Here is a 24,879-nt window from a genome sequence, read left to right on the forward strand (position 1 = left end):
GCTCTATGATTTTTTTCTTTCCAAATAAATACAAATATAGATAGGTTTAACAAAAGAATTACCACCTCAAGCAAGAACAGTTAGATCCCTCACCAAAAATACTCATGTTCCTTTATTGTTAACCCTGCTGAGCCAACCCAGTCCTGACAACTACTGGTCAATTTCTGTATTTGGTAGCCTGCCTTTTCTAAGATGTCAAATAAATGAAATCGTACTATATGTATACTGTAGTTTTTTAATGCACTACACATTTTTGGTTAAATTTTACATATGTAGACAAGTACCTCTGTGGCTTAGGTTATAATCCTAGAGTTTGACATCTGAGAATCTTGGTTGGAAGCAAACCTAGGCAGACAAATCCAAGACATTCTTATTTCAATTAATTTGGAATCACAGGTACGGCTCAAAGTGGTACAGTGCTAGCTGTAAGCAAAAAGAAAAGCTCAGCAAGAGCATAAGGCCCTGAGTTCGAGTCCAGAACCACACACAACCCCCACACACAAATTATATATGAAACAAATATAGATGAAAGGGTTTTATAATTTGCACAATTTGTCAAAAGAGACTTGGTTCTCCTTAAGAAACAGTTTTCTGTTGCTGATCAGTATTATGAAGAACAGCCTCAAAAACAAATGAGAGTTAAAAGTTAAAGTTGGGAGAACCAACAATAAATTTACACTATGTTTCCAAATCTCACGCCTCTCATAAGGCTCTCCTGAAGCTAACAAATCTTTGTGTGTTCTGACCCTACCACTGAACTCTTGCAGCTGAGCTTTCACCTGTTTTATTATTTATTGGATTCTCATGTAAAATTTCTCTGGAACCAAACTGTTTTAAAAATTAAAAAACAATTAGTCACAATAATGAGTAACCTATGAAGTTATTCTCTAGTATTGAATACGTAGGATCCATTTTCTGAAAATAGAAATAATCATTAAAACTATCTTCCAATTAATAGTTCCCAGACATCTACATTAGTTTTGAAAATATATTATCTATCAATATCCAGTGAGATCATGCAAATAGCTAACTCCCTTAAACTCAATTAATACTCTAGATTCTATTCTATTTCAGGTACAAACATGCAATTACCTAATTCAGGATGGCTAATCAAAATAGAATACTGGGGATAGAGTTAAGCCCTGGATTCAAGTCCCTGTATATTCAACAACATACATACATACATACACAAATATACTAATCTAATAAATTAGTTTATACGACATGATAGTGACATTAAAACAGTTTCCAGCAAAGTCCCAGTGGCTCATGCCTAAAATCTTAGCTACTTGGGAGGCTAAGATATAAGACTGTGCTTTCAATCTAGCCTGGGCAGGTCCATGAGATTATCTCCAATGAAATACCAAAAAGCTGAAAGTGGAGCTGTGGCTCAAGTGGTAGAGCACTAGTCTTGAGCACAAAAGTTCAGGCACAGTGCCCAGACCCTGAGTTTGAATTCCCAAGACTGGCTCAAAATAAATAAATAAAATACTGTTTCCATATACTTCAAAATACTCAGTTATTTGCTTTATATAAGCTGATACTTCTATCATTAATGTTTGGCTATAAATATCTCCATTTTTTTGGTTCAAAATACAATTATAATTCATGCTAATTATTCAGTGTTGAGCCTCTGATCTTGTCATTAGGGCTATATACTCTTCTATTAGAACAGGAGTAGAAATATGACATAAAAATCTATCAGCAGTATGTTACCTACTGAATTATTTAATATTTTGAGTATAAAACTGAAGGAGTAGCTAAGACTCAACATTTGAAGATTACCTATTTGTTTTAATTATTTATGCTAAAATCTGAATTGACTCTGGCTAAAATAAAATACTGACATTTTGACTGGTAAAACTTCAAGAAAAATGACAACTTGGGGGAAAGCATACAACTAAATTCATCAAAAGAATAGATATTTTATGACACAAAACTAAAAACATCACAATTAACCACTCTGGTCTGTTTCATAGCAGCTTGTTTAGAGCAATATGTTGACTTGTTTGATCAATTGTTCATTCTTTAGCAAGAAGAGAACTAAAGAGCACTATTATGGGACTTTATAAAATCTTGAGATTTTATAGTGAGTAAACCATAATACTAAAACAATATGTCAGCATCTGGGGCTTAAAAAAATGGCTCTAAGAAATATTGAAACAGTGCTCTCATGTATCAATAACAATGTATGTATGTATACATACATTTCTTTTGAACTAGAATAAGCAACTGATGTTTGATTAATATTTGAAGAATAAATGCATAGTGATTAAATGAAGACCTGGCTAGTGGGTTAAAAGCATAAAGACAGTGTAAATAAGAACTCTGATTGCTCTGAAGAAGGACAAAGAACAGAATAGGCTTTGTGGAGGTGGAGCACAGAACACTGTACAAAAGATAATGGTATATGATAAACCTAAAAAGGCAGGCACTAAATCATAGAAGACCTTAAAGCCTATATTAGAATTTTAGTAGTTATCCTACACCAACAGAAAACACCCAAGGATTTTATAGAAGATAGAAAATCAGCACTTTGAAGACTATTCTAAGCTGGGGGCTGATGGCGCTTAACTATAATCCCAGCTACTCAGGAGGATCCTGGTTTACAGCCAGCCTGGACAGGAAGTCCATGAGACTCTCTTAGCTCCAATTAATCAGCAAAAAACAAGAAGTGGAGCTGTGATTCCAGGGGTTAGTTCAAGCTCCAGAACTGGAACAAAAAAAAAAAAAAAATACAAAACCACCACCAAAAAAACCCACAGCTATATTATAGCTATCCTGAAAAAAGTGAATCCGAGGAATATAAAAAGATTAAAGAGAATGGAAAGATCAATCAGGTGACTACTGTCAGCAATTGGGGTAAAGCTGATGTACTCTAGACCAAGATGATAGGAATGTTAAAAAGAAGCTTAAGGGATAATATGAAGCTAAGAACCAGTTGGCCTTTGGAATAAGATGTAAATTTTCGAATTTTCTGATTATTTTTCCATGTATTTATTTATCTAGATCTTTAGTGGTGCAATAGGAATTCAAGTGGGACCTATTACTTAGATTGTACTTACAGGCTCAAAGCTGAGTGATGTAAGACCACACCATTAGAAGGTGAATAGTGCTAGGGATACAGTTCAGTGGTAGAGTACTTGCTTAGAAAGGGAGTAGCATGACTATATACTTAGAGTGATGTAAGACCACACCATTAGAAGGTGAATAGTGCTAGGGATACAGTTCAGTGGTAGAGTACTTGCTTAGAAAGGGAGCATGACTATATACTTAATAATTATAAATCAGATATAAAACTCATTTTATATGTATTTATATAAAAATAATTATAGTTATATAAAATTTATTTTATATCTATTATTTTATATGGAATATTATAAGCATGATTATACTGTACCCATTTCATCACAGATTTATGCTATTGTACAATCTAAGCATAAATACTGAATAACATTTAAAGTAAAAGGACACATGAAAAATTCTGAGTTACTAAAATTCTACCTTCCGTTGATGGTAAGTTATTGCTTCTCTCTCTCTCTCTCCCTCTCTCTTTCTCTCTCTCTTTCTTTCTTATTTTTGTAGTTCTAACATTTGAACTCAGAGCCTCAAGCTTGCTACTGGCACATCAATTACGCCCCCCAAGCCCCCTTTTCTTTTGCTCATTATTTTCAAGATAAGGTCTCACAAGCTTTTCTATCTGGCCTTGCCTTGAAAATCTATCCTTCCACTCTTACCCTCTTGACATAACTCAGATTACTAACATTAGTCACCATTGCCTGGCTTCATAATTTTAATTTCTTAATGTTTGTATATGGCAAGACTTGCATGTAATATTTGCATATAATATTTAACACGAATTATCTCAAATTCAACTCAAATTCTTCTTCTAGGAAGTCAGAATACTATAATGAATATCTATTGTACAAAAATAACACTGAAGATAGAATCACAGCAGCATGTAGTAGAAAGTTCTTACCAATTTTTCATCAACTGTTATAAGTTGCATGTCTCGAGTTTGATCCTGTGCCAACTTCCATGGGGATATGCTCAGCAACCTGCAGTAGGAAACTTTAAGTTAAAAAGTGATCCATTTAATGAAAAAAGAGAAGCAGACAAGTCTTACATAAACAAGCTACTTCAGCAATATGTATCTCATTAAAAAGAAAGGAAAAAAGAGGCACAAAAGTCCTTGTTCTCCTCCAACTGGTTCTTGTCTGCCGAGTTTTTGGAGACTCTCACTTTAGAGTTCACATCAGGTGGCACTTCATGTGAGTCTAGAGGCTCTCTGTCACATAAAGGCTACCGTGTGTTCTGGAATGCTGATTCCTAGATGATGGTATCAGAAATGGAGGGTAGAGAAGAAGCTAAATTATATATTTTTAAAAAGTGTCTTTACTCCCATCTCAAACCCAAAGTATTTTAATTAATGTTATAGTTTAATTCTACCCCTGGTTGTTGAAAGAGGACAAAGTCTGGTTAAAATAAAAATATTACACTGGCAATAAAATGGGCAAAGAATCTTGCTCATCTATATTAGAATATTTCCATCTCATCACACATTACTTAAAACTAGCAGTTTATTCAAGTATGAATTGTCAATTCATGTACAAATACTTAAGTAAGTTTGGATAAATCAACTAATCATAGGATTTGTAAACAAATATTCAATTATCTCATATTTTATAGAAATGAAAAAAATCTCCTATTTGTGTCAAGCTGTATGTAAAGGTGATAATATTTAAAGACAACAAGAGAACTGGAAATCACAAAATCACAAGTATTTTGATAAGAGAAGTTTTTAAGATTTGGTAGACTACAAAGATATAAGAATTCTCAGTTTCTGAAATAATACATTCATATAATTTACTAAAAAAAATACCCTAGGTAAGAGTACATATATAAAATGTGTTTATAGTTTATATGCCAGTAACTTCTCCCTAAACAAAGAGCAATTCATAAAAGTATCAAATCTCAAATGGGTGGGGGATTCCCTCTAATTTTATGTTCTTAAGGTAACAATAAAAATCCAGACTCAATTATGAACACAGTAATAATTTTATCTACAACAGGATGTAGCTGAATGGTAATAGACTTGCCTAATAATGTACAAGGCCCTTGGGTTAAATCCCCAGAACTTTACCTCCCCATCTACCTAAAATACATAATATTTTCAGTCAAATGTAAATGCGGTAGTAGGAAAAAATAGTTACAATATAGAATTATTATAAAGCAATATCAAAAATAGGTAAAAGCTTTTACAAATCTATAAATAGAAGGTAATTTCTAAGTTTTAAAAGACATAAAACAACAATAACAAAAACAGGAAAATGACCTGTATTGACATTTACCCAAAATTAACTTATAAAATTGTTAATAAGCACATAAAATTATGTTCAGCATTTCTAAGAAATCAAGGAAATACACAAAAATAACAAAGGTGAAAGGGTATAAAAAAGATATATGTTAGTAGAATTATTGAAATTGGAACTTTTGAGGGAATCCACACAGAGGATTTTTTTTTTTTTTTTGTCGGTTGTGGGGCTGGAACTCTGGGCTTGGGCGCTATCTCCCTGTGTTATTCAACTCAAGGTGAGCACTCTACCACTTGAGCCACTGCGCCACTTCCGGTTTTCTAGTGGTTAATTGTAGATAAGAGTCTCATGGACTTTTCTGCTTGGGCTGGTTTGGAACTGTGATCCTCAGATCTCAGCCTCCCAATTAGCTAGGAATATAGGCGTGCGCCACCAGCACCCGGCAACAGCGATTTTTTGAAAACCTTAAACACAGAATTACATGGTCCAACCATCTGCACTATTGGGTATATACCCACCCAACAGAAGTGAAAGCAGGGTCTTGAATAGATAATTTACAGTAATATTAATGACTGCATTATCTAAACTAGTTAAAGGTAAATATATCCCCAAGTTATCACATTATGGAAGTATACATGCATAAATGATTATTGTGCACATTAGAAAATGAACGTTAATTTGGTAGAGGTGGAAGGAGAGGAGATTGGAAAGTTATATAATACAGTGTCAGTTTAAGACGATAAAAAGTTCTGGAGATGGGTAGGGGTAATGCTTTTGCATAAATATGTGTATGTACTTAAGTTCAATAAATTATACTTAAAATTATTAAAAAGGCAAATATAATGTATATTTTGTTAAAGCTAACAAGTAAAGAGGCTAAGTGTGGGAGCACATGCCTACCTATATCCTAGCATTTAAAAAGCTGAGGCAGAAGACCCTGAGTTTAAGCCTGCATGCACTAGATAGCAAGACCCTGTCTCAAACAAACAACAACAAACACAAGAGTATGTCCTGTGGAAAAAGTGCTGCCTTATGCTATAATCAGAAGATACACAAGTTTGTCAAAGTTGAAGGTTTATAACATTGCCTAGAGAAAGTCACTTCATATATGCACAGAGAAATATTATTATATCTGTATATATTAATCATCTCACAAAAATTTTTAAGTCCAGAATAAGGCTTCTAAACTCCAACACAAGTATTTTTTTTGTACCACATCATACACCAAATTTTCCAAAATTATATATTTTTTTAGAAACATCTACTGCATTGTATTTGTTTTGTTTTTTGGTTGGTCATGGGGCCTGAACTCTGGGCCTGGTTGCTGACCCTCAGCTCTTCAGCAGAAGGCTAGCCCTCTACCACTTGAGCCACAGCGCCACTTCTGGCTTTTTCTGCTTATGTGGTGCTGAGGGATGGAACCCAGGGCCTCATGCATTCAAGGCAAGCACTCTACCACTGAGCCATCTTCCCAGCCCTAGTGCTTATTTATATAACACAAAATTAGGTGCTTTTTTTTTTCAATCTATCCTACCAATTAGCATCTTTGTGATTCTTCAGACCTTGCACTGAAACCACTGTTCAACACATTTTGCATAAACCGGTGATTCTGAATCTTCCTTTGTGCGTAGATTTATATTATCAGTAGACATAAGAATATTCTTAAATATACTTATGAAAATGTAATAAAACAGAAAAGCAGGCTTAAATGAACTACTCAAAGAACTAGTGAACGTTTTTGGTTATTTCTCATTACCGCATTTTCAGTAATTCACATTTTAGTGTCAAGATCTTAAATTGGTGATAGAAAGAACACTTGCCTAGTCTGCACAAGGCTCTGAGTGTGAACTTTAGCATAGAATGGGGAATCAGGGAGTAATCTTAATTCAATGAAGATAGGATTACTACAGAAGTTCTTGGCATCCTTTACAAAAAAATGTAGTAATTGACCATTAATAATTCTGCATAGTACTCATAAGGTCTAGTCATTAGGATTGTACATTAATATTCTATTTTTCCTAATCAAAAAGATTATGCTCCCTTGGAGGAGAAAGTGTGGCTCAAGTGGTAGAGCATAAGTCTTGAATGAAAAAGCTAACCTACAGAGCCCAGGCCCTGAGTTCAAGCCTAGGTCCAAGTATCCACGTGCACATGCATTCACACACACACACACGTGCACACACGAATACACACACACACACACACACACACACACACAAGATTATATTCCCTGGCCATCTCCAAAGTTAAATTTAGGCATGCATGCGACTTATATTAACCAATGAAATATAAGAGGAGTTGACAAGCCAGGCGCTGGTGGCTCACGCCTGTAATCCTAGCTACTCAGGAGGCTGAGATCTGAGGATCGCGGTTCAAAGCCAGTCCGGGCAGGAAAGACCGTGAGACTCCTATCTCCAATAAACCACCAGAAAACCGGAAGTGGTGCTGTAGCTCAAGTGGTAGAGCGCTCGCCTTGAGCTGAAGAGCTGAGGGACAGCACCCAGGCCCAGAGTTCAAGCCCCATGACCGACAAAAAAAAAAAAAAAAAATAAGAGGAGTTGACAGTAAAAGTTTTAAGTCAATGAATAATCAGTTGACTTCTTTCCTCTGCAACCAACAGTGCTTAGTAGAGATCGCCAAGTGAGACAACATAGAAAGTTTCCAGTTGCTCTACCTGGCACAGGCAGCATTAACAAGAAATACGTCTTTATTAATTTTTTAAATTTTTTGCAAGTCCTGGGGCTTAAACTCAGGGCCTGGGCACTGTCCCTGAATTTCTTTTGCTCAAGGCTAGTACTCTACCACTTGAGCCACAGCACCACTTCCAGCTTTTTCTATTTATGTGGTACTAAGGAATCAAACCCAGGGTTTCATGCATGCTAGGCAAGCACTCTACCACCAAGCCACATTCCCAGCCCAGTCTTTGTTAATTTTTTTTTAATTTTATTTTTAAGGTGATGTACAGAGGGTTACAGTCACACAAGTAAGGTTATTTGTTAATTTTAAGTTACAAATATTTTGGGGTTTTGTATACTGACCAATATAGCTTCATAATCAATTGTCTATTCGTGTTCTTTTTTTAAGGAATGCCATTATGAAATCCAAGGTTTTATGGTGTCTGTCTTAACTGACAGTTTAAGTTCAGAGTGTTCTATCTTGACAGTGTACTATTTTCAAGTGAATCAAGATGTCACTTTCTAAAATCTGTATTTTTTTTCTTTTCTGGTCGATTGTGGGGCTTGAATTCTAGGCCTGGGAGCTGTCCCTCAGCTCTTCAGTTCAAAGTTAGTGTTCTACCACTTGAGCCACAGCACCACTTCTGGTTTTCTGGTGGTTTACTGAAGATAAGTCTCACAGACTTTCCTGCCCAGGCTGGCTTTGAACCGTTATCCTCAGATCTCAGCCTCCTGAGTAGCTAGGATTACATGCATGAGACAACAATACTCGGCTCCATATTTTTTTCTTAAGGGCAACGTGATTTATTTTCTTATGCCTCCACACCGGGAATAGTCAAAGATCCATTAAATGCTTTGCTTCACAAAAACTCTAATATTTCATCTTGCAAAGCTCACTTTCTAATTTAAAATTTTCTGAAATATTATGCATTTTATTTACATTTTAAAATATCTCATTTTTTGCTTTTTTGTTAGGAATCTTTTTTTGTTTAAAACATCTCTGTACAGCCATAACATCACTGAGATTATGATAGTATCATAAATATTTTTAAATAAACAATGATTAAAATCACAGAAAAAATGCCAAAACTGTAGGACATGGTATTTAAACAGACTAACAATATTGCATCAGCAACAATATTACATCAAAGATAAAGCAAATCTGGCTTCATTGGCATAGTATTTTTCAAATACTATGATGATCACAAGATTAAGAATAATAAGAAGAATCTATCTAGAAAAAAAAATCATTACCATTTATATTTTTCACTTCACAAAGCAAACTGGAAAATATCCTGTAGTGACTGACTTAAGAGCTAGTCAGATCATGTTAAAATTCCAGATCTGCCACTTAATGGCAATACGAACTTGAACAAACTACTTCACAACTCTACACTTCAATTTTCCTCATCTGCAAAAGAAAGGATAATAATACCTCATAGAGTTGAACTGAATAACATGTCACTGGCATCCACTGTCTAGTGTGGAAAGAAACAATGTTCATTTCTTTCCTTCAAGTAATAAGCAGGACCAATCTATTTAGTGGCAAAGCAAAAGAATTCTACAAACGATACATAAATACAAACTTATGAACAAACATAAACAGCTGACTTTTTTTCATCCCATCAACTACAAAGAACTACCTGATCACTGCTCTGTTGCTGTCTTCATTCTTTCTCATCTGGGCTAATACAACATAGACAACTATCATTTACTTAATCAAAACTTATTTTCCTTAAAAGCATCCTCTTTCTAATCAAATAATTAAAATCAACCTATGCCACTCTTATGCTTAAAATTCATCATTGATTCAGTGTTGTCTTTCAAAAAGGACATATTTAAGAAATTACTTCAAATGCCTTACCCAAATGTATGTGTACATTTCTTCTTTTGTGGTAGGGAGGAGAAAAAAGAAAAAGAAAGAAGAAGAAGGAAAAAAGAAGAGGAGGAGAACAGGTGAGGAAAGAGTAGGAAAAAAGAAAGAGGAGGAAGTGGAAGAGAAGGAGGATTCTGGCTGGTCTCCAAGTGGCCATAGTAGTACTAGAGCATTCCAAGTGCTGGGAATTTCTTGCAAAGCAAGGAAAAGACAGCAAATTATTAATAATGCTACATTAAATGTAGGTGGCTTGTTTGTGGATTCTCTGTATTAAATTTTCATGCATGTGAAAATTTCAATAAAAAAGCTGAAATCAAAATGAAAAATATGAATACATGCATATTTGAAAAAATTAGGAAGAATATGTTATCTTGAATATGCACAAATAAAACTTCAAGCATGAAAAATTATTAGCAATGACTCTGGTAGTGAGTGAGTAGATGGGGTAGAGAAAACAGGGGACTGTACAGAATTTATTTCACAAATGGAATTTTGACCAAATCAGCTATTTAAAATACTAGCCTGAAAAGTAATGTGGGCCCAATTTTTGTTATGGAACATGGATAATGTGAAGATTAAATATGTCAATGAAAACTTTCATAAGGGCCTGGAACTTGATTTGAGCAATATTACCTAGATGTTAATGTGACAAAAAAAAGAAAGAAAGAAAGTGCCAGACACCAGTGGCTCATGCCTGTAATCCTAGCTACTCAGGAAGATCTGAGGATTGTGGTTCAAAGACAGCCTGGGGGTAAAAAACCCGTGAGACTCTAATCTCCAATAAACTACCAGAAAACTAAAGTGGTACTGTGGCTCAAGTGGTAAAGCACTAGCCATGAGCTGAAGAGCTAAAGGACAGTACCCAGGCCCAGAGTTCAAGCCTCACGACCACCAACACCAACACCAAAAAAAGTTCTTTATATATATACTAATGTGTATGTTAATTTAAAATTATACTTTAATACATTAATTTACACTGTAGAGAAGTGGCTATTTAGGATATGAACTTCATTTGAAGTTGATATAAAATATTATTTTAGTCAGTGGTGGGGCTTGAACTCAGGCCCAGGCATGGGCACTGTTCTTGAGTTTTTCTGCTCACAGCTAGCCCTCTACCACTTTGAGCCACAACTCCCCACTTCCAGTTTTCTGGTGGTTAATTGGAGATAAGAGTCTCAGGGACTTTCCTGCCTAGACTAGCTTCAAACTAGAATCCTCAGATCAGAAGGCTGAGGTTTCCTGAACTAGGATTACAGGCATCAGCCACAGGCAGCTGGCAAAAAAATAAATTTTTAATTGTCATAAATCAAGATTGAGATTATTTTTCATGATCAAATAATGGTTATTTGAAATAAATATTGTTGGAGGAAAACCTGTAAGGATACCACTGCACAAGGTCAGGAGTTAGCAAGCTCAATAGCCTAGATTAACACTCAAGAGCTCCCTTTGGGCATAGGATTTTTGCTTTGTGGAAAACATTACTCTCAGACCTTGCCAGTTATGTCACTGGAGTATGGGTTTTATTTAGCTCACAAACACTCAGAGGAACTCTAAACCACCATCATAGGACCTTCACAGTAATATATGGATGATTATTATATGGATGATATGATGACTCATGTCACCAAAACAGTATATACTATTATACTATATAGATAGGTTTCTAGTTTAGACAATAGGTTGTATATGGGTTATAGTAACTAAGAAGGAAAAGAAGAATGGTGAAAAAGTCATATTCATCAAATTGTTTGTTATTCTGAGATTAAGTAGCCTGGGGAGAGCCAAAGTAGAGTTGTCCTGATTAGACCTAAGTGTCTAGAATTCATGAAAAATATTCAGAATCACATCTGAAGTAAAAAGAAGTCCTAAAACTAGTGTTCAATACTGACTAAAGTCAGTTAAACAAAACTTACAAAGGGTAAAAATTCCTGTAAATTCTTTAGGCAGGAACCCTTTGTCAACCCCTGTACCATCTCTTACTAAGTCATGATCACAAAGTATAATAATGTGGTTACCAACTTGTAAATGTTTTTAAAACATTCTGTACCTTTTTCTAATTGTTTCATATATGTAGTATGTGTGTATTCGATTTATTAAGAGTGCATATGATGTAAGTAAACTATACACATTTAGACATTAGTGAAAACAGATGACAGATAATGAGATATAAGAGTGTACTAGTTTCCTATACCTGCTATAATAAATTACCACAAAGTTGGTATATTAAACCAACCCAAATTTATTCTCTGGAAGTGAGAAGTCAGAAATGAGTTTCACAAGACTAATACCAATGTGTCAACAGTTTGTTTTCTTCTGAAGGCTCCAGGGCAGTAGTTGTTCCTTGTCTCTAATTTTGTGCAAGAATTCCTTGGTGTACAAAGATCTGCTTCCAACTCTACATTGCCTTTTCTTAAGTTTTCCAGGGTTGTTCTTATAAGGACCACTTTAATATCATCAAGCTTATCTAGATACTCTCAAGATCCTCAACTGAATCATATCTATAAAGACCTTTTTGCCATATTGTAGCATTCCCACACTTTAAAGCTTGATATCAGTATACTTGGGGGACCACTATCGGCCTGACAGTATACAAAGAATAAAAGTACTGATAATTCTCTAAAACTTAAATTGAATGGTGGGGTCACAACAATTTTTGCTATTATACTACCTAGTGTATATGTGTATATAAAATACCATACAATTTAAAGCATTTGTAAAGATGTCAAGAATTATAAATCAAACTCTAAAGAAACACTGACAGTTCAACAAATGAGCAAAAGATGATAGTATCAAAGGGAATTAAGAAAGAAAAAGGCCAAAACAGAAGTCAAACAAAAAAATATATCGAGTGACAAAATAATCAGTTTAGATTGTAAAAGTTGTATAAGAAAAGGACTGAGAAGAGGAGTCCATTCAATTTAGCAACAGGGTCACTGATGACCTTGATGAAAGTTATTTCACTGGAACACTGGATACCAAAGATAGATTACTCTGTGTTGGCAAATGCATGAGAGGTCACAATCTGGAAAAAACCAGGTGCAGAAAATTTGTTTGCATACTCATGAATAGAACACAATAAAAAAATAAAACCCAGGATATTCTAATAATCTAGGATGAGGAACTGATGATGTAAACCAGTGGTAGTGATTAACTGGCAAGCACAAGCATAGTGATTAACTGAGCATGCCAGACCTATAGTTGTATAAAACTATAACTGTCAAGTGATCATCTAAAATGTTATCATTTTAATGAGATAAAATAACATACATCAAGTAATTACCTCAGTATGGAAGTACTCAATAAATGATAGCTGTTAGAATCCTTACTAGCACCCCTTGCCCAAAAGGAGATTGTTTAGTTTCATGAGTTCAAGGAAATAATAGATACATTTATTGCTTAGGCCATGTTTCTTTGGCCAAGTTTTCATTTCAGCCATAGCTTAAGGAGCAGACTGCTCTCACCTTCCATCATCCCACCTCCATTAAACACATGCTTCAGGGTTTTCGAAGCACCAGTACAGTTCAAACTGCAGAAGAGTTGACATTTTAGTCAAGTCTATCATCTTTTAAATGAGCAATACTGAAAAGCATGTTGTATGTTTTTTTGTGAGTCCCCAGTAAAACTGAGCCTCTACTGCTGATAGCAAAACCATAATCTCATTCCCAGGGTCCTTACTTGTACTTGCTAGATTCTTAAATAAACCACTGATAACATGTTCTCTCAACCTCCAGAAGAAGCCAAATAAGTCATTGTCCTTCACAAGACTTGGAAAAATGAAAATCTTAGTCTTTATTCTATACTGCTAACACTCAATGAAGATATTTCATGAGTATATACTGTGTATATACTCTATCATCATATATTCTACTATATATATATATATATATATTCTACTATCCACAGAAATGTAGCCCTTTGAAACTAGAAAAGAAACAAAAAAAAAAATCTGAGTGAGAACAAACTTCAAAAAAAAGTCCCAGGAGGCCAGGTGCTGACAGCTCACTTCTGTAATCCTAGCTACTCAGGAGGCTGAGATCTGAGGACTAAAGTCAGCTAAGGCAAAAAAAAAAAGTCCATGAGACACTTACCTCCAAAAATGGAGCCATAAATGGAGCTGTGGTTCAAGAGTTGAGCACTAAGCTTGAACAAAAAAGCTCAGGGCCAATAAGGCCTTGAATCCAAGCTCCAGAATAGGAACAACAACAAAAAAGGTTCCAGAATTCATTAGAAAAAAAGATGGACTAATACATTCACACATGTTCCCTAAATATACCATCACATAAAATATTACTACTCTCATTTTTTCACTACTCTCATTTTTTTACCATGGGACAGTTTTCATCATATCTGACTCCTGAATTACAAACACTCAATATATTATAGTAAACTCTAAAACAGTTTAATCTGAATCAGACCAAACATTTTACTGAGGACTTTTCTTTTCTTTATGTTGTAGTTCTGGGGTTCAAACCTGGCCTTGCACATATTATGGATACTCTTTAACAATGAGCTATACCATCAGTCCCTCTCCAGGATTTTTAAGCTTGGTATCAAAGAAAGATGTTTTTCAGTCCCTGCTAGAAATAAAACTACTAAATGTAGACTTTCTTTTGCTGGTTTAAAACTACTAAATGCAGACTTAAAAAATACTGTATGAGTTATTATATTTAAGCAATTTAAGGAAAAATGGCTGGGTGCTGGTGGCTCACACTTGTAACCACAGCTATTCAGATCTGAAGATCACAGTGCAAAGCCAGCCCCAGCAGAAAAGACCATGAGATTCTTATCTCCAATTAACTACTCAGAAAAAAAAAAAAAAAAAACAGACGTGGCGCTATGGCTCACTTGCTAGCCTTGAACACAAAGGCTCAGGGATAGCACCCAGGCCCCCAGGACTGGCAAAAAGAAAGAAAAAAGAAAATGAAAAAAATGATCTGAATTAGTAACTGCCACTTCTGAGCAAGTTGCAGCCTTGTCTCATTTGTCAGAAAGGTTTGACACAAGAGATAGTAATACTATTTATGAAATATTATTTATGGAACAGCTACAAACCCATAATCTATGAATCTCCTAATAATGTAACTGATTATATGCACAATATATCATATAGGGAATGTATATGAGCATACACATTTCTACAGCAAAGTCACCAAACGTCAAGATAGATGTCCAGCCTTCATTCATATCCTGTCAAGGAAGAATTACAGTTTGATAGTCTTCAATGTATTTTTTTCTGCCTCTCTACCACTTACAAACACTCATCTGTTTTCTGTGGAGTAGGAACATGATGACCTTTACTGAGCTTGTCCACCAAAGTGGAAATAATGTCTATACAAACCAAATATTACTATAATTTCTGCATTACAATTAAAATCCAAACAGTTTCTGGAAAATAATCAAAACCCACGCCTTCAGAATAGCTTCTCTGAAGCTACATCAATACTTAAATATGGTCAAGACTTGAATGCAGATGTGGCTGATTAAAAAGCTAAACTTTAAATCTTTTCTTCACAGAAATATAGTCTCTAGGACTCACTAACAAGGAACAGTTATTCAAGCATTTGGATTCCTGAGATAACAACGAATCCAGGCATCCTTTAGAGTAGTCCTTTCTTCTGAATAAGAGACTTGTGGATGTGAAGGATGACACTACACAAGCAAATGTAGTCTTGATTAGAGTGTCTAATTTGTTATCTCCATGAATGAAGTTGCAAATGATGAGGGGTAATATGCTTTACCTCTAAATCTTTTAATGTATTTCTGCCAATTCAAGAACCTTCTGCAGTGAGGTATTCGGCTGCACTCTACACAATAGCAAACAGGCCCACATGTCCACAGCTAGTTGTCCTAGACTTCAGATGTCGACTACTACATGGCCAACTAGGAATTGATGGCTTTCTGTGAGCAGGAAACTGCCTTTGTCTTAGATTTTCTGGAGTTCTTCCCAGCCTTACCAACAGTGATTTCAAATTCTGGAGAAACTCAAACAAGCAAGGCTAGTCAGACACACTCCAAGATCTCAATCACCTACTCCATCCCCGCATACTGATTCAAACTCATACCCATCTTTTATTAAATGCCATGACAAAAACACTAGTAATTTAAAACCCTATTTTTGTCTCATTTCCAAGATTCTGGTATTTGAAGTCCTCTCTCCCACCAGAGTTGAAAATCAACTGGTTAAGAATTTGACCATTTAAGAAATTTTAAGTCATTTTAAGATGACTTTAAATCCACTCAGATATGCTAAAATGTAAGAAAGATTAAAATACTGATTCTAGATAAAATACAGTAAATACATTTGACCCTGTCTCTCCTGTTGATTGCAAATACAAAATCTGGACAGGATGTATGCAGCAGCTAGCTATTTGTAGGCTCTTAGTCAAACCAGAATTTGAAGTGTCACTAAATCCAGAGTGAATTTACTTTTTTCTTCCCCTTAACAGTGTTTATTATCTATGACACACCTGAAAAACCAAAATGAGCATTCTCAAGGACTTCTCTCTCAGCAGAGAGATTGTGGAAACTGCCTATTTATCTTTACTGTCACAAACTATGAACTAACCATAGGCAGTCCTGTGACCATAGGCAATGGCAATATGAAAATCGACCAGAGCCAAATCTCTGAAAGACTTTCTCTCCATTCATTGACTGAAGTCCTGGCTCTGAGAAAATAAGGCAAATACCCCCTACTTTTTCTGTTTTTTTGTATCTCTATCCTCCAGTTCCTGAGCTCCTACTTAAAATGTAACATGGAACTGCACTGCAGAGCAAGAGAAGAGCCACAAATTTCAAGATGGACACTGTAAGCCCATGAAACTGGATTTTCAGAAAATAATAGAATTAAATTAGAATTTTTTTTTAATGAAGAAAATCTCCAAATACTTGGAAGTCATGCAAAATGTTCCTATTTTACCAATCAACTTACTTTCCATCCATTCACTCATCCAGCAGTGCTAGAGGTACAGCCCAGGGCCTAACATACCTACTAAGCAAGTGCTTGATCACTGAGCTACATATGAGACCTAAATAATTCATCAATGAATCACAAGAAAAGTTTAAGGAAAATAATAAACTATTCTGAACAAAATGAAAATAAAATTCAACGTATCAAAATTTGTGAGCTAAAGTTAAAGTAACTCAAAAGAAAACAGATGAAGAAACACTTCCAAGTTCATTTTCAGTACAGTATCACCTTAATACCAAATCTAACGATACAGTACAAAAAAAAGTAAAAGATGTAAAAATCCTCCAAACTTTAGCAAATCATATGACAATACATAAGAAGAATTAAGGAACAAAACTAGATGAAATTCTTCTGAGAATGCAAGTTTGGTCCAATATCTTAAAATCAATATAGTCTATTATACTTAACAAGTCAATAAAGTTAATGCACAAAATGAACTGGAAAAACTCTAACAGCTATTCAAGATAAAAAAGTTAGAAGTAGAAGGAAATTTCCTCATCTAATATAGGGAATTTCTACTAAAAGCAGAGTCTTTAGCAAAAGCAGAATGTTTTCTCTTAAGACTGGTCAATATCAAAAATTGTCTTCAGACTTAATAAACAGCCTCTTGGAAAAAAAAGAAATGAAAGATCTAGAAATTGGAAGGAAAGAAAGAAATTGCTCTTATTCACAAATTACTTGATTATCTATTTAAAAAATTCCAAGGAATGTACATAAAATTTATAAACAAATGAATTCAGCAAAGTCAATACAAAAAATCATTTATGTATTTGTATTTCTATATTCACCAAAATACAATCAGAAATGAAAACTTAAAAATAGTGCCTTTTTACTTTAATGCTCCAAAATTAAAATACTTTAAGGGTAAATCTAACAAAACATGCAAAGAAATTAAGTTATAAAACACTCATGAAAGAAATCAATAAATGACTCCCCCCCCAAAAAAAATAAATGTCAAACACAACATAGTTACTAATCGGAAAACAAAGTAAAAATGTCAACTCCCCCAAAGTAACCTACAGCTTTCAATTAGTACTAATCATCATCCCATTAGGATTTATTCAGATATAGACAACTTGATTGCAAAGTTTACATGGAAAGTGAAAAGCAAGGTATGTGTGCATGTATGTGTTTATGTACATAAAAATTGGAAAAGTCATAACTACTTAAGACAAACCATATTTAATAGAAAGCTACAGTAACAAAAACTATGGGGTACAGATAAAGGTATTTAGACCAGCAAAACAAAGCGAATGCAAAAACAGATTCAAACAAATACAACTACTGAAAAAGGTATGAAAACAATTAAATAGGCTGAGGCATGCCTCTATCGTAGAGCCCTTTTCTAGAATGAAGGCGCCTTTAGATTCAATCACCAGCTGTGTAAAATAATAACAATAATAAGAGGGAAAAATATAATAAATAGCATTGGAATAAAAATCTATATAAAAAATTACCTTTGACTCACACCTCATATTTTATATAAAAGATGACTTAAAATGGATCAAAGATCTAAATGCAAAAGATAAAACTTTGAAAGTTTAAGGATAAAATATAGAAAAGATAATTGGACAAAGAACGCTTAGATACATAATGATAAAGATAAAGACTAGTAAATTGGTAAGAGCATTTATGTGATGGAAATAATGAAAAGCTACAAAGTGGGGGAAGAGGGAGTGGTGAGCGGGAATTACAAACCACATTTCTGAAACATTACTCCAAAATATACTACCTTGCATGATAAAAAGCAGTACAAACAAAAAGATCTCTGATCTCCTGTCCTGCTTCTTGGAAATAGGTTATAAAACCTAAGAAAGATTTTCCAGACTTCCCAGAAGCAGATCTACAGGCTCTTAATGTAAAAGGTGCTCTCCCTCTAGCAAGAAAGGAACATCCCTTTTCTTCTGAAGGATACAGAGAAGAACTGGAACAAATAGCCATACAAAGTTTCTCCCAGTTTACTGCCACTTAATTTAGATCTCATCTTTTTGCCCTGGCTATCCAAATTTCATCAAGCCTAAACATAAAATATGCATGTTTAGCTGTGACTCTAGGTCTTCATTTCTTTATGAGAACTTCCAGGTAAGGTAAAACTTACACATAAGGGCATGCTTTTCTCTTGTTAGTCTGTTAATTTTGTATCTTTTTCTTTTGGAGTCTGTTTTTGTTTTGTAATGGAAGCTCAATCACAAGCACTGGTTAAGCAGAGAAAACGTTTTTATCCCCACATGACAAAGGACTTTGATCCAGAATTATTTAACAACTATCATGAAGAGCAATGAACAACTAACCTCCAATTTAAAAATGGGTCAAAGACATGTAAGGTGAAAACAATTCCAACATCCATCAACTCTTCAGATAAATGTTGTTAAAGCTCATAGAATTTACAAACTTTAAGGTCATAAAATACAGTATGTCCATACAATAGATTATTCATCAATAGGAAGGAATAAAGTACTAATACATTCTACAACTGAGATGAACCTTGAAAATACAAGTTGGCCATAAGAAAATCACCAACTATTGACTGCATTTTTATACAATGTCCATGATTGGCACATTTATAAAGACAAGGAATAGAATAGGGATTAGTTAGGGATGAGGTAAAGGGAGAAAAGTAGCGTGACTGAAAAGAAACAGGGTTTCTTTAGGAGTGATAAAAATATAGAACTTTATGTAGTTATGGTCATACAATTCTGCTGTTATGCTAAAAACTGTCAAATTGTACAGTTTACATGAGTAAATTTAATGATATTTGATTTTTATTAGCTCTTAAAAGGAACACTATTATGCACCTACTACAATGGCTGAAACAACTAAGATGGGGATGCAAAACAACTACAATTCTCATGTTTTTATAGTAGAAAACAAAATAGTACAACCACTCTGAAAATTAGTTTGACTTTTTTGTTTTGCTTCATTTTAAGACAAGGTCTCAACTAGGTAACTGAGGCTTGGCCTCAACTGCATGATACACCTGCTGATTTTACAAGTATGTTTCACTATGCCTGGCTTGACAGCTTCACACAAAGTTAAACATATTCTTTAGCTATGACTCCCAAATCTTCTCAGGTATCTCTCAGGTATCTCTTCTAAAGAAATCTAAAGAAATAGAATCATGGGCTGGGAATGTGGCTCAGTGGTAAAGTGCTTGCCTTGCATGAATGAGGCCCTGGGTTCTATTCCTCAGCACCACATAAACAGAAAAAGCTGGAAGTGGCGCTGTGGCTCAAGTGGTAAAGCACTAGCCTTGAGCTGAAGAGCTGAGGGACAGTGCCCAGGCTCAGAGGTCAGGCCCCACGACCAACCAAAAAAAAAAAAGAAAAGAAAATCATGCAAAATCTTGGGTACAAAGTTTATTTTATTGTAAGCTGGGCGCCAGTGGCTCACGCCTGTAATCCTAGCTACTCAGGAGGCTGAGATCTGAGGATCGCGGTTCAAAGCTAGCCGGGGCAGGAGAGACCTTGAGACTCCTATCTCCAATAAAAACCACCAGAAAACCGGAAGTGGCGCTGTAGCTCAAGTGGTAGAGCGCTCGCCTTGAGCTGAAGGGCTGAGGGACAGCGCCCAGGCTCAGAGGTCAGGCCCCACGACCAACCAAAAAAAAAAAAAAAAAAAGTTTATTGTAACTCCATTTTTAAAGTTTAAAAGAAATAATCCAGAAGGCTGGAAGAGTAGCTCAGTAGTAGACTAGCTAGCAATCTAAAATCTCTCAGTACTGCCAAAAACAAATAAATTATCCAGATACTCTTCAGCAGATATATGGATAAAAAAATTAATAAATCTACCAATGGATTATAACAATCATTAAGTAGTATTAAGTAAATAGTACAAAAATATACAACTTAGAAGAATCTTAAATGGCATTATATTGAAGAAAATAAGCTGATTTGTCGTTTATATGAGTCCGTTTATATTACTCTCAAAATTACTATATTATAGATATACAGAAAAGCCAAATGAAGCCCAGGACTATAAGGAGGTAGAGAACAATAGTATGAGAGATTCTTTAGGGGGGAGGGAGAGGTTAATGAAGCATTTGATATTTTGTACTTTGATTATGGCAGTGGTTATACTCATCTATACATCAGTGAAAATTCTAAGACCTAGGACATGGTATGGTAATTTATACTTATAATTCCAACTATATGAAAGGCAGAGATAGGAGGATCACATTGCAGGGCCAGTCCAAGCAACAAGAAGTTGATAAGATCTTATCTCAGGAGAACAAGTAATGTGTAGTGGTGCATGCCTATGATCCTAGTATGCATATCCTGTAATTCTAGCTACTTGGGAGATCAACTTAGGAGTATCATAGACAGAGACTTGGCCCCAGGTTAAAAAAAAATGTGAGAGCGTATCTGAAAGACAAACTAAAGCAAAAGGACATAAGCATGGATTAGGTGGCAGAGTTCATGCTTTGAAATCAGTCTTTAGTACAAACCTAAGTATTGCCTCTACTGAAAATTCTAAAAATAATATACCACAAAGAAAAAGATAAATATTATAATGATTTGTCTGATGGAAGCACAGAATTCCATTATGTATATATACCACATTTTCTTGATCATTCACCTACTGAGGGGCTTCTGAATTGGTTCCATATCTTAGCTTAGAAAAAATAAGTGAAGTAAGCCAGGCCCAAAGAAACATAGGCCCTGGTTTCCCTTATTTGCAATAACTAGTATATGTCTGAGTCAAGCAGAAAAGGTCAGGTAAGTTGATGTTAGGTGAAATGAACCCCAAGATAAGTATTCAAGTGATTTTGCTTTCATGCGATTGTTTCTAACATATTTATAAGATGATTTCTTTGTTTCTTTGTATGTCCCTCCTCCACGGTATAACCCCTGCTTTCACTGTATCTGATGTTGGTATAATTTGTGGAGGGGAAGGGAAATAACAAATCGTTTAAATAGGGATACAGGTGGATCCATTGCAACAATGAGATGTACAAATGTCGAAAAACGAACTTTACAACTTTGGGGGAGGAGGTGGGAAGGTGGGAAGGGATAGGAAGGGGAAACAAAGGAGGAAGCAACAATGCTTGATAAGAAATGTACTCATTATCTTGCCCATGCAATTATAACCCCTCTGTATGGTATTTTCACAATAAAAAAAAATAAGTTGTCTGTTTCCTTCTTTCTTTATTGCTGGGAATTTAACCCAGGGCCGAAGATCTGAAAAAACTAGAAATAGAAGCAACATATCTCAACATAATAAACTGTATATATGACAACTGTACAGCAACATCATACTAAATGAGGAAAAATGTTAATCATTTTCCTTAATATCTGGAACCAAGGTAAGGTATCTACTCTCTCCACACCTATTCAATATAGCACTGGAATTCCTAGCCAGAACAATAAGACAGGAAAAAAGGGGGAGAAGGAAAGCCAAATAAGGGAGGAAAAAGCCAAAATACCCTGTTTGCAGATTTTATGACCCTATACTTAAAGGACCCTAAAGATTCCACCCCAAAATCCCTAGGTCTGATAAACACCTTGGAGATTATAGCTTGTCCCTGGCAACCTTTCTCTGCTTTCTAGCTGACATGAGGAAAGCAAGTTTTGCTCTGCCATAACCTATCTCACCACAGGTCCAAAACAATTAAGCAAGCAGATGATGGACTGAAACCTCTGAAACTGTAAGCCAAAACAAATCTTTCCTCCCTTTTAAGTTGTTTCTATCAAGTATCTGTTTCTATCAAGGCATGAAAAGTCTGACTAGCACTGGGTATTTGCGAAAGCTAGCAGAAATTCACTATAACTCCTCAAGAGTTAAATAATCAATAAGCAAGAATTCTACAAGTTCCTAAATAAAAAATGGGACTGGATATTACAACTTAAATATTGTATGAATCTACACACCATAGCTTCTAGAGTTACTAACCTACATAGGTAAAAATAGTGAATATACAAAATTGTATACCTTCCAACAAAAAGTATCACTTTTCCATGTATAACTTTAACTTCCATTTTTAAAAGACCAAATAACTATGAGATCTTAACAAAAAACCAAATCAAGATATATTTTATTTCTCCAAATTGCACGTGTAACACAAACATTAAGAATTAAATTCAAATTACTAATGTCTACTGAAGCTTAATTTCATTAAACTAAAAAAAAGTTATAAATTTCATGCAAAGTTCTGTAAGTATACTGAAAAAAAAAAATCTCCAAAAAGTTTATAGTGTTTTCTCCATTCAAAGAGTGGTGGTCCTCAAAAGACTCAAAACATCTGCATTCACTTTAAAGCTCATCAAGACAGAGTGACATTTTTAGGAGAAGCATATGGCTCGCTGAACAGTCATCTAGAACAGGATCTTTTGTCTAGTAAGCCCTATTGAAGGACCATTTACTTATGTATGGAGTGGTTGAATAAAGGAAAGAACATATTTCTGAGCCCTAGAAAACACAAAGAAATGGACTCTTCATCTAGCTTTGTTAAGGATACAGCAAAACATACTACAAAAGCAGTCAGATCTTTTCTCTCAGAGACAGTGAGAGTGCTCCCCAACATTTGAAACAATTCTATGAAATCACTGAAACAAAAGGACTCCAAAGAAGCAAGAAACTTTCTTAGAGAACTATATCCCGCCAAAGACCACCTCTCTTAAAAACACATTTCCATTTTAAAGGATAAAACACTTTCTTAAAACTTTGAAGGGCAGAGTTCAACAGCTGTGGTATATTAAACCTGAGCCCTTCCAAAAGGAAGAACAAGAGTCTCTAGAGAGGAGTAATAAGGCCTGCTTTCTCCAAAATAACCAAAATAACTTCTTTGCCTTTAAGAAAATATTTTCCTCATTAAAAAAAAAAACAACAAAACAAGACTAAACAAAAGTCACCTCTGTAGAGTGGAAAGCACAAAACTTAATTAGAATAGGAAAATAAGCAAAAATAGAAGATATTTGGTTTGATTCTGAAAATCTCTCTTACGCCCCTGTCAAGGAGGGTGGTGATAATTTTTAAATCTTTCAAGATACAACATGAAAGGTACTGGGAAAAGCAAACAAATAAACAAAAAAAATACTTTTCAGGTGTAGATTCCTAAGCTAAGCCTGTACCTATACTTACATAACCAATTATAACCAAGGCATTTAAATTTGGGATGCATACAAAATGTGACTCTAATGAACAACAAACATTTGAAAACTCACAAAACTAGAGTATGATCCCATTTTTTAAAAAATTTTGTCTAGGGCCAGATGCCGGTGGCTCATACCTATACTATAATTCAGCTATTCAGGAGGCGAGATCAGAGGATTGCAGTTTGAAGTCAGCCCAGGCAGGAAAGTCTGTGAGACTCTTACCTCCAATTAACCACCTGAAAACTGAAGTGGCACTGTGGCTCAAAGTGGTAGAGTGCTAGGCTTGGGACAGTACTTAGGCCCTGAGTTCAAGTCCCACAACTGACCCCCTGACCCACCCCCAAAAAAAAATTCTGTCTAGGGAGTGCAAATGGGATCAAACAGCTAATTCCTAAGAACACTGCATTTTAGTTACTCTCATGAAATGAGAAAACAAAGTAATTTACTAAAATATTCAGATATTTAGATGAAAGCCACTATAATAAACTATATAATGTGCAATAAGATTTTATCAAAATCTTTGAACTCTGCAAACAAAAAGTAAAGTTACAGTCTGGTCCTGGTGGCTCATGCCTATTTAGCATCCTCAGAAGTCTGAGGTTGCAGGTTCCAAGCATGTCTAGGCAGGAAGTCCCTAAGACTCTATCTCCAATTAATCATCAAAAAGCTGAAAATAGGCTGGGTGCTAGTGGCTCATGCCTGCAATTCAAGTTACTCAGGTGGCTGAGATCTGAGGATCATGGTTCAGAGACACAGAAGAAAAGCCCATGAGATTCTTATCTCCAATAAACTATAAAAAAATAAAATAAAAGCCAGAAGTGGAACTATGGCTCAAATGGTGTGGAACAATGGCTCAAATGGTAGAGCACTGGCCTTGAACAAAAGCTTAGACCTTGAGTTCAAGACTGGTACAAGAGACAAACAAAACAAACAAACAAACAAAAAAACCAACAAA

At 35.0% G+C, this 24,879-nt stretch overlaps 1 protein-coding gene across 1 annotated transcript in view; it reads right to left on the reverse strand.

The window, feature by feature from the left end:
* Positions 1 to 24,879, reverse strand: part of Ndufs4 (NADH dehydrogenase (ubiquinone) Fe-S protein 4, 18kDa (NADH-coenzyme Q reductase)) — a 70,064-nt gene that overhangs the window by 40,121 nt on the left and 5,064 nt on the right. Inside the window, exon 2 of the mRNA XM_013018659.1 lies at positions 3,980 to 4,058. Within this exon, the coding sequence (XP_012874113.1) occupies positions 3,980 to 4,058 (79 nt within the window). The remainder of the gene's footprint in view (positions 1 to 3,979; positions 4,059 to 24,879) is intronic.

The sequence above is a fragment of the Dipodomys ordii genome, unplaced genomic scaffold, assembly GCF_000151885.1.
Source record: "Dipodomys ordii isolate 6190 unplaced genomic scaffold, Dord_2.0 Scaffold41, whole genome shotgun sequence".
NCBI classification, from domain to species: Eukaryota; Metazoa; Chordata; class Mammalia; order Rodentia; family Heteromyidae; genus Dipodomys; species Dipodomys ordii.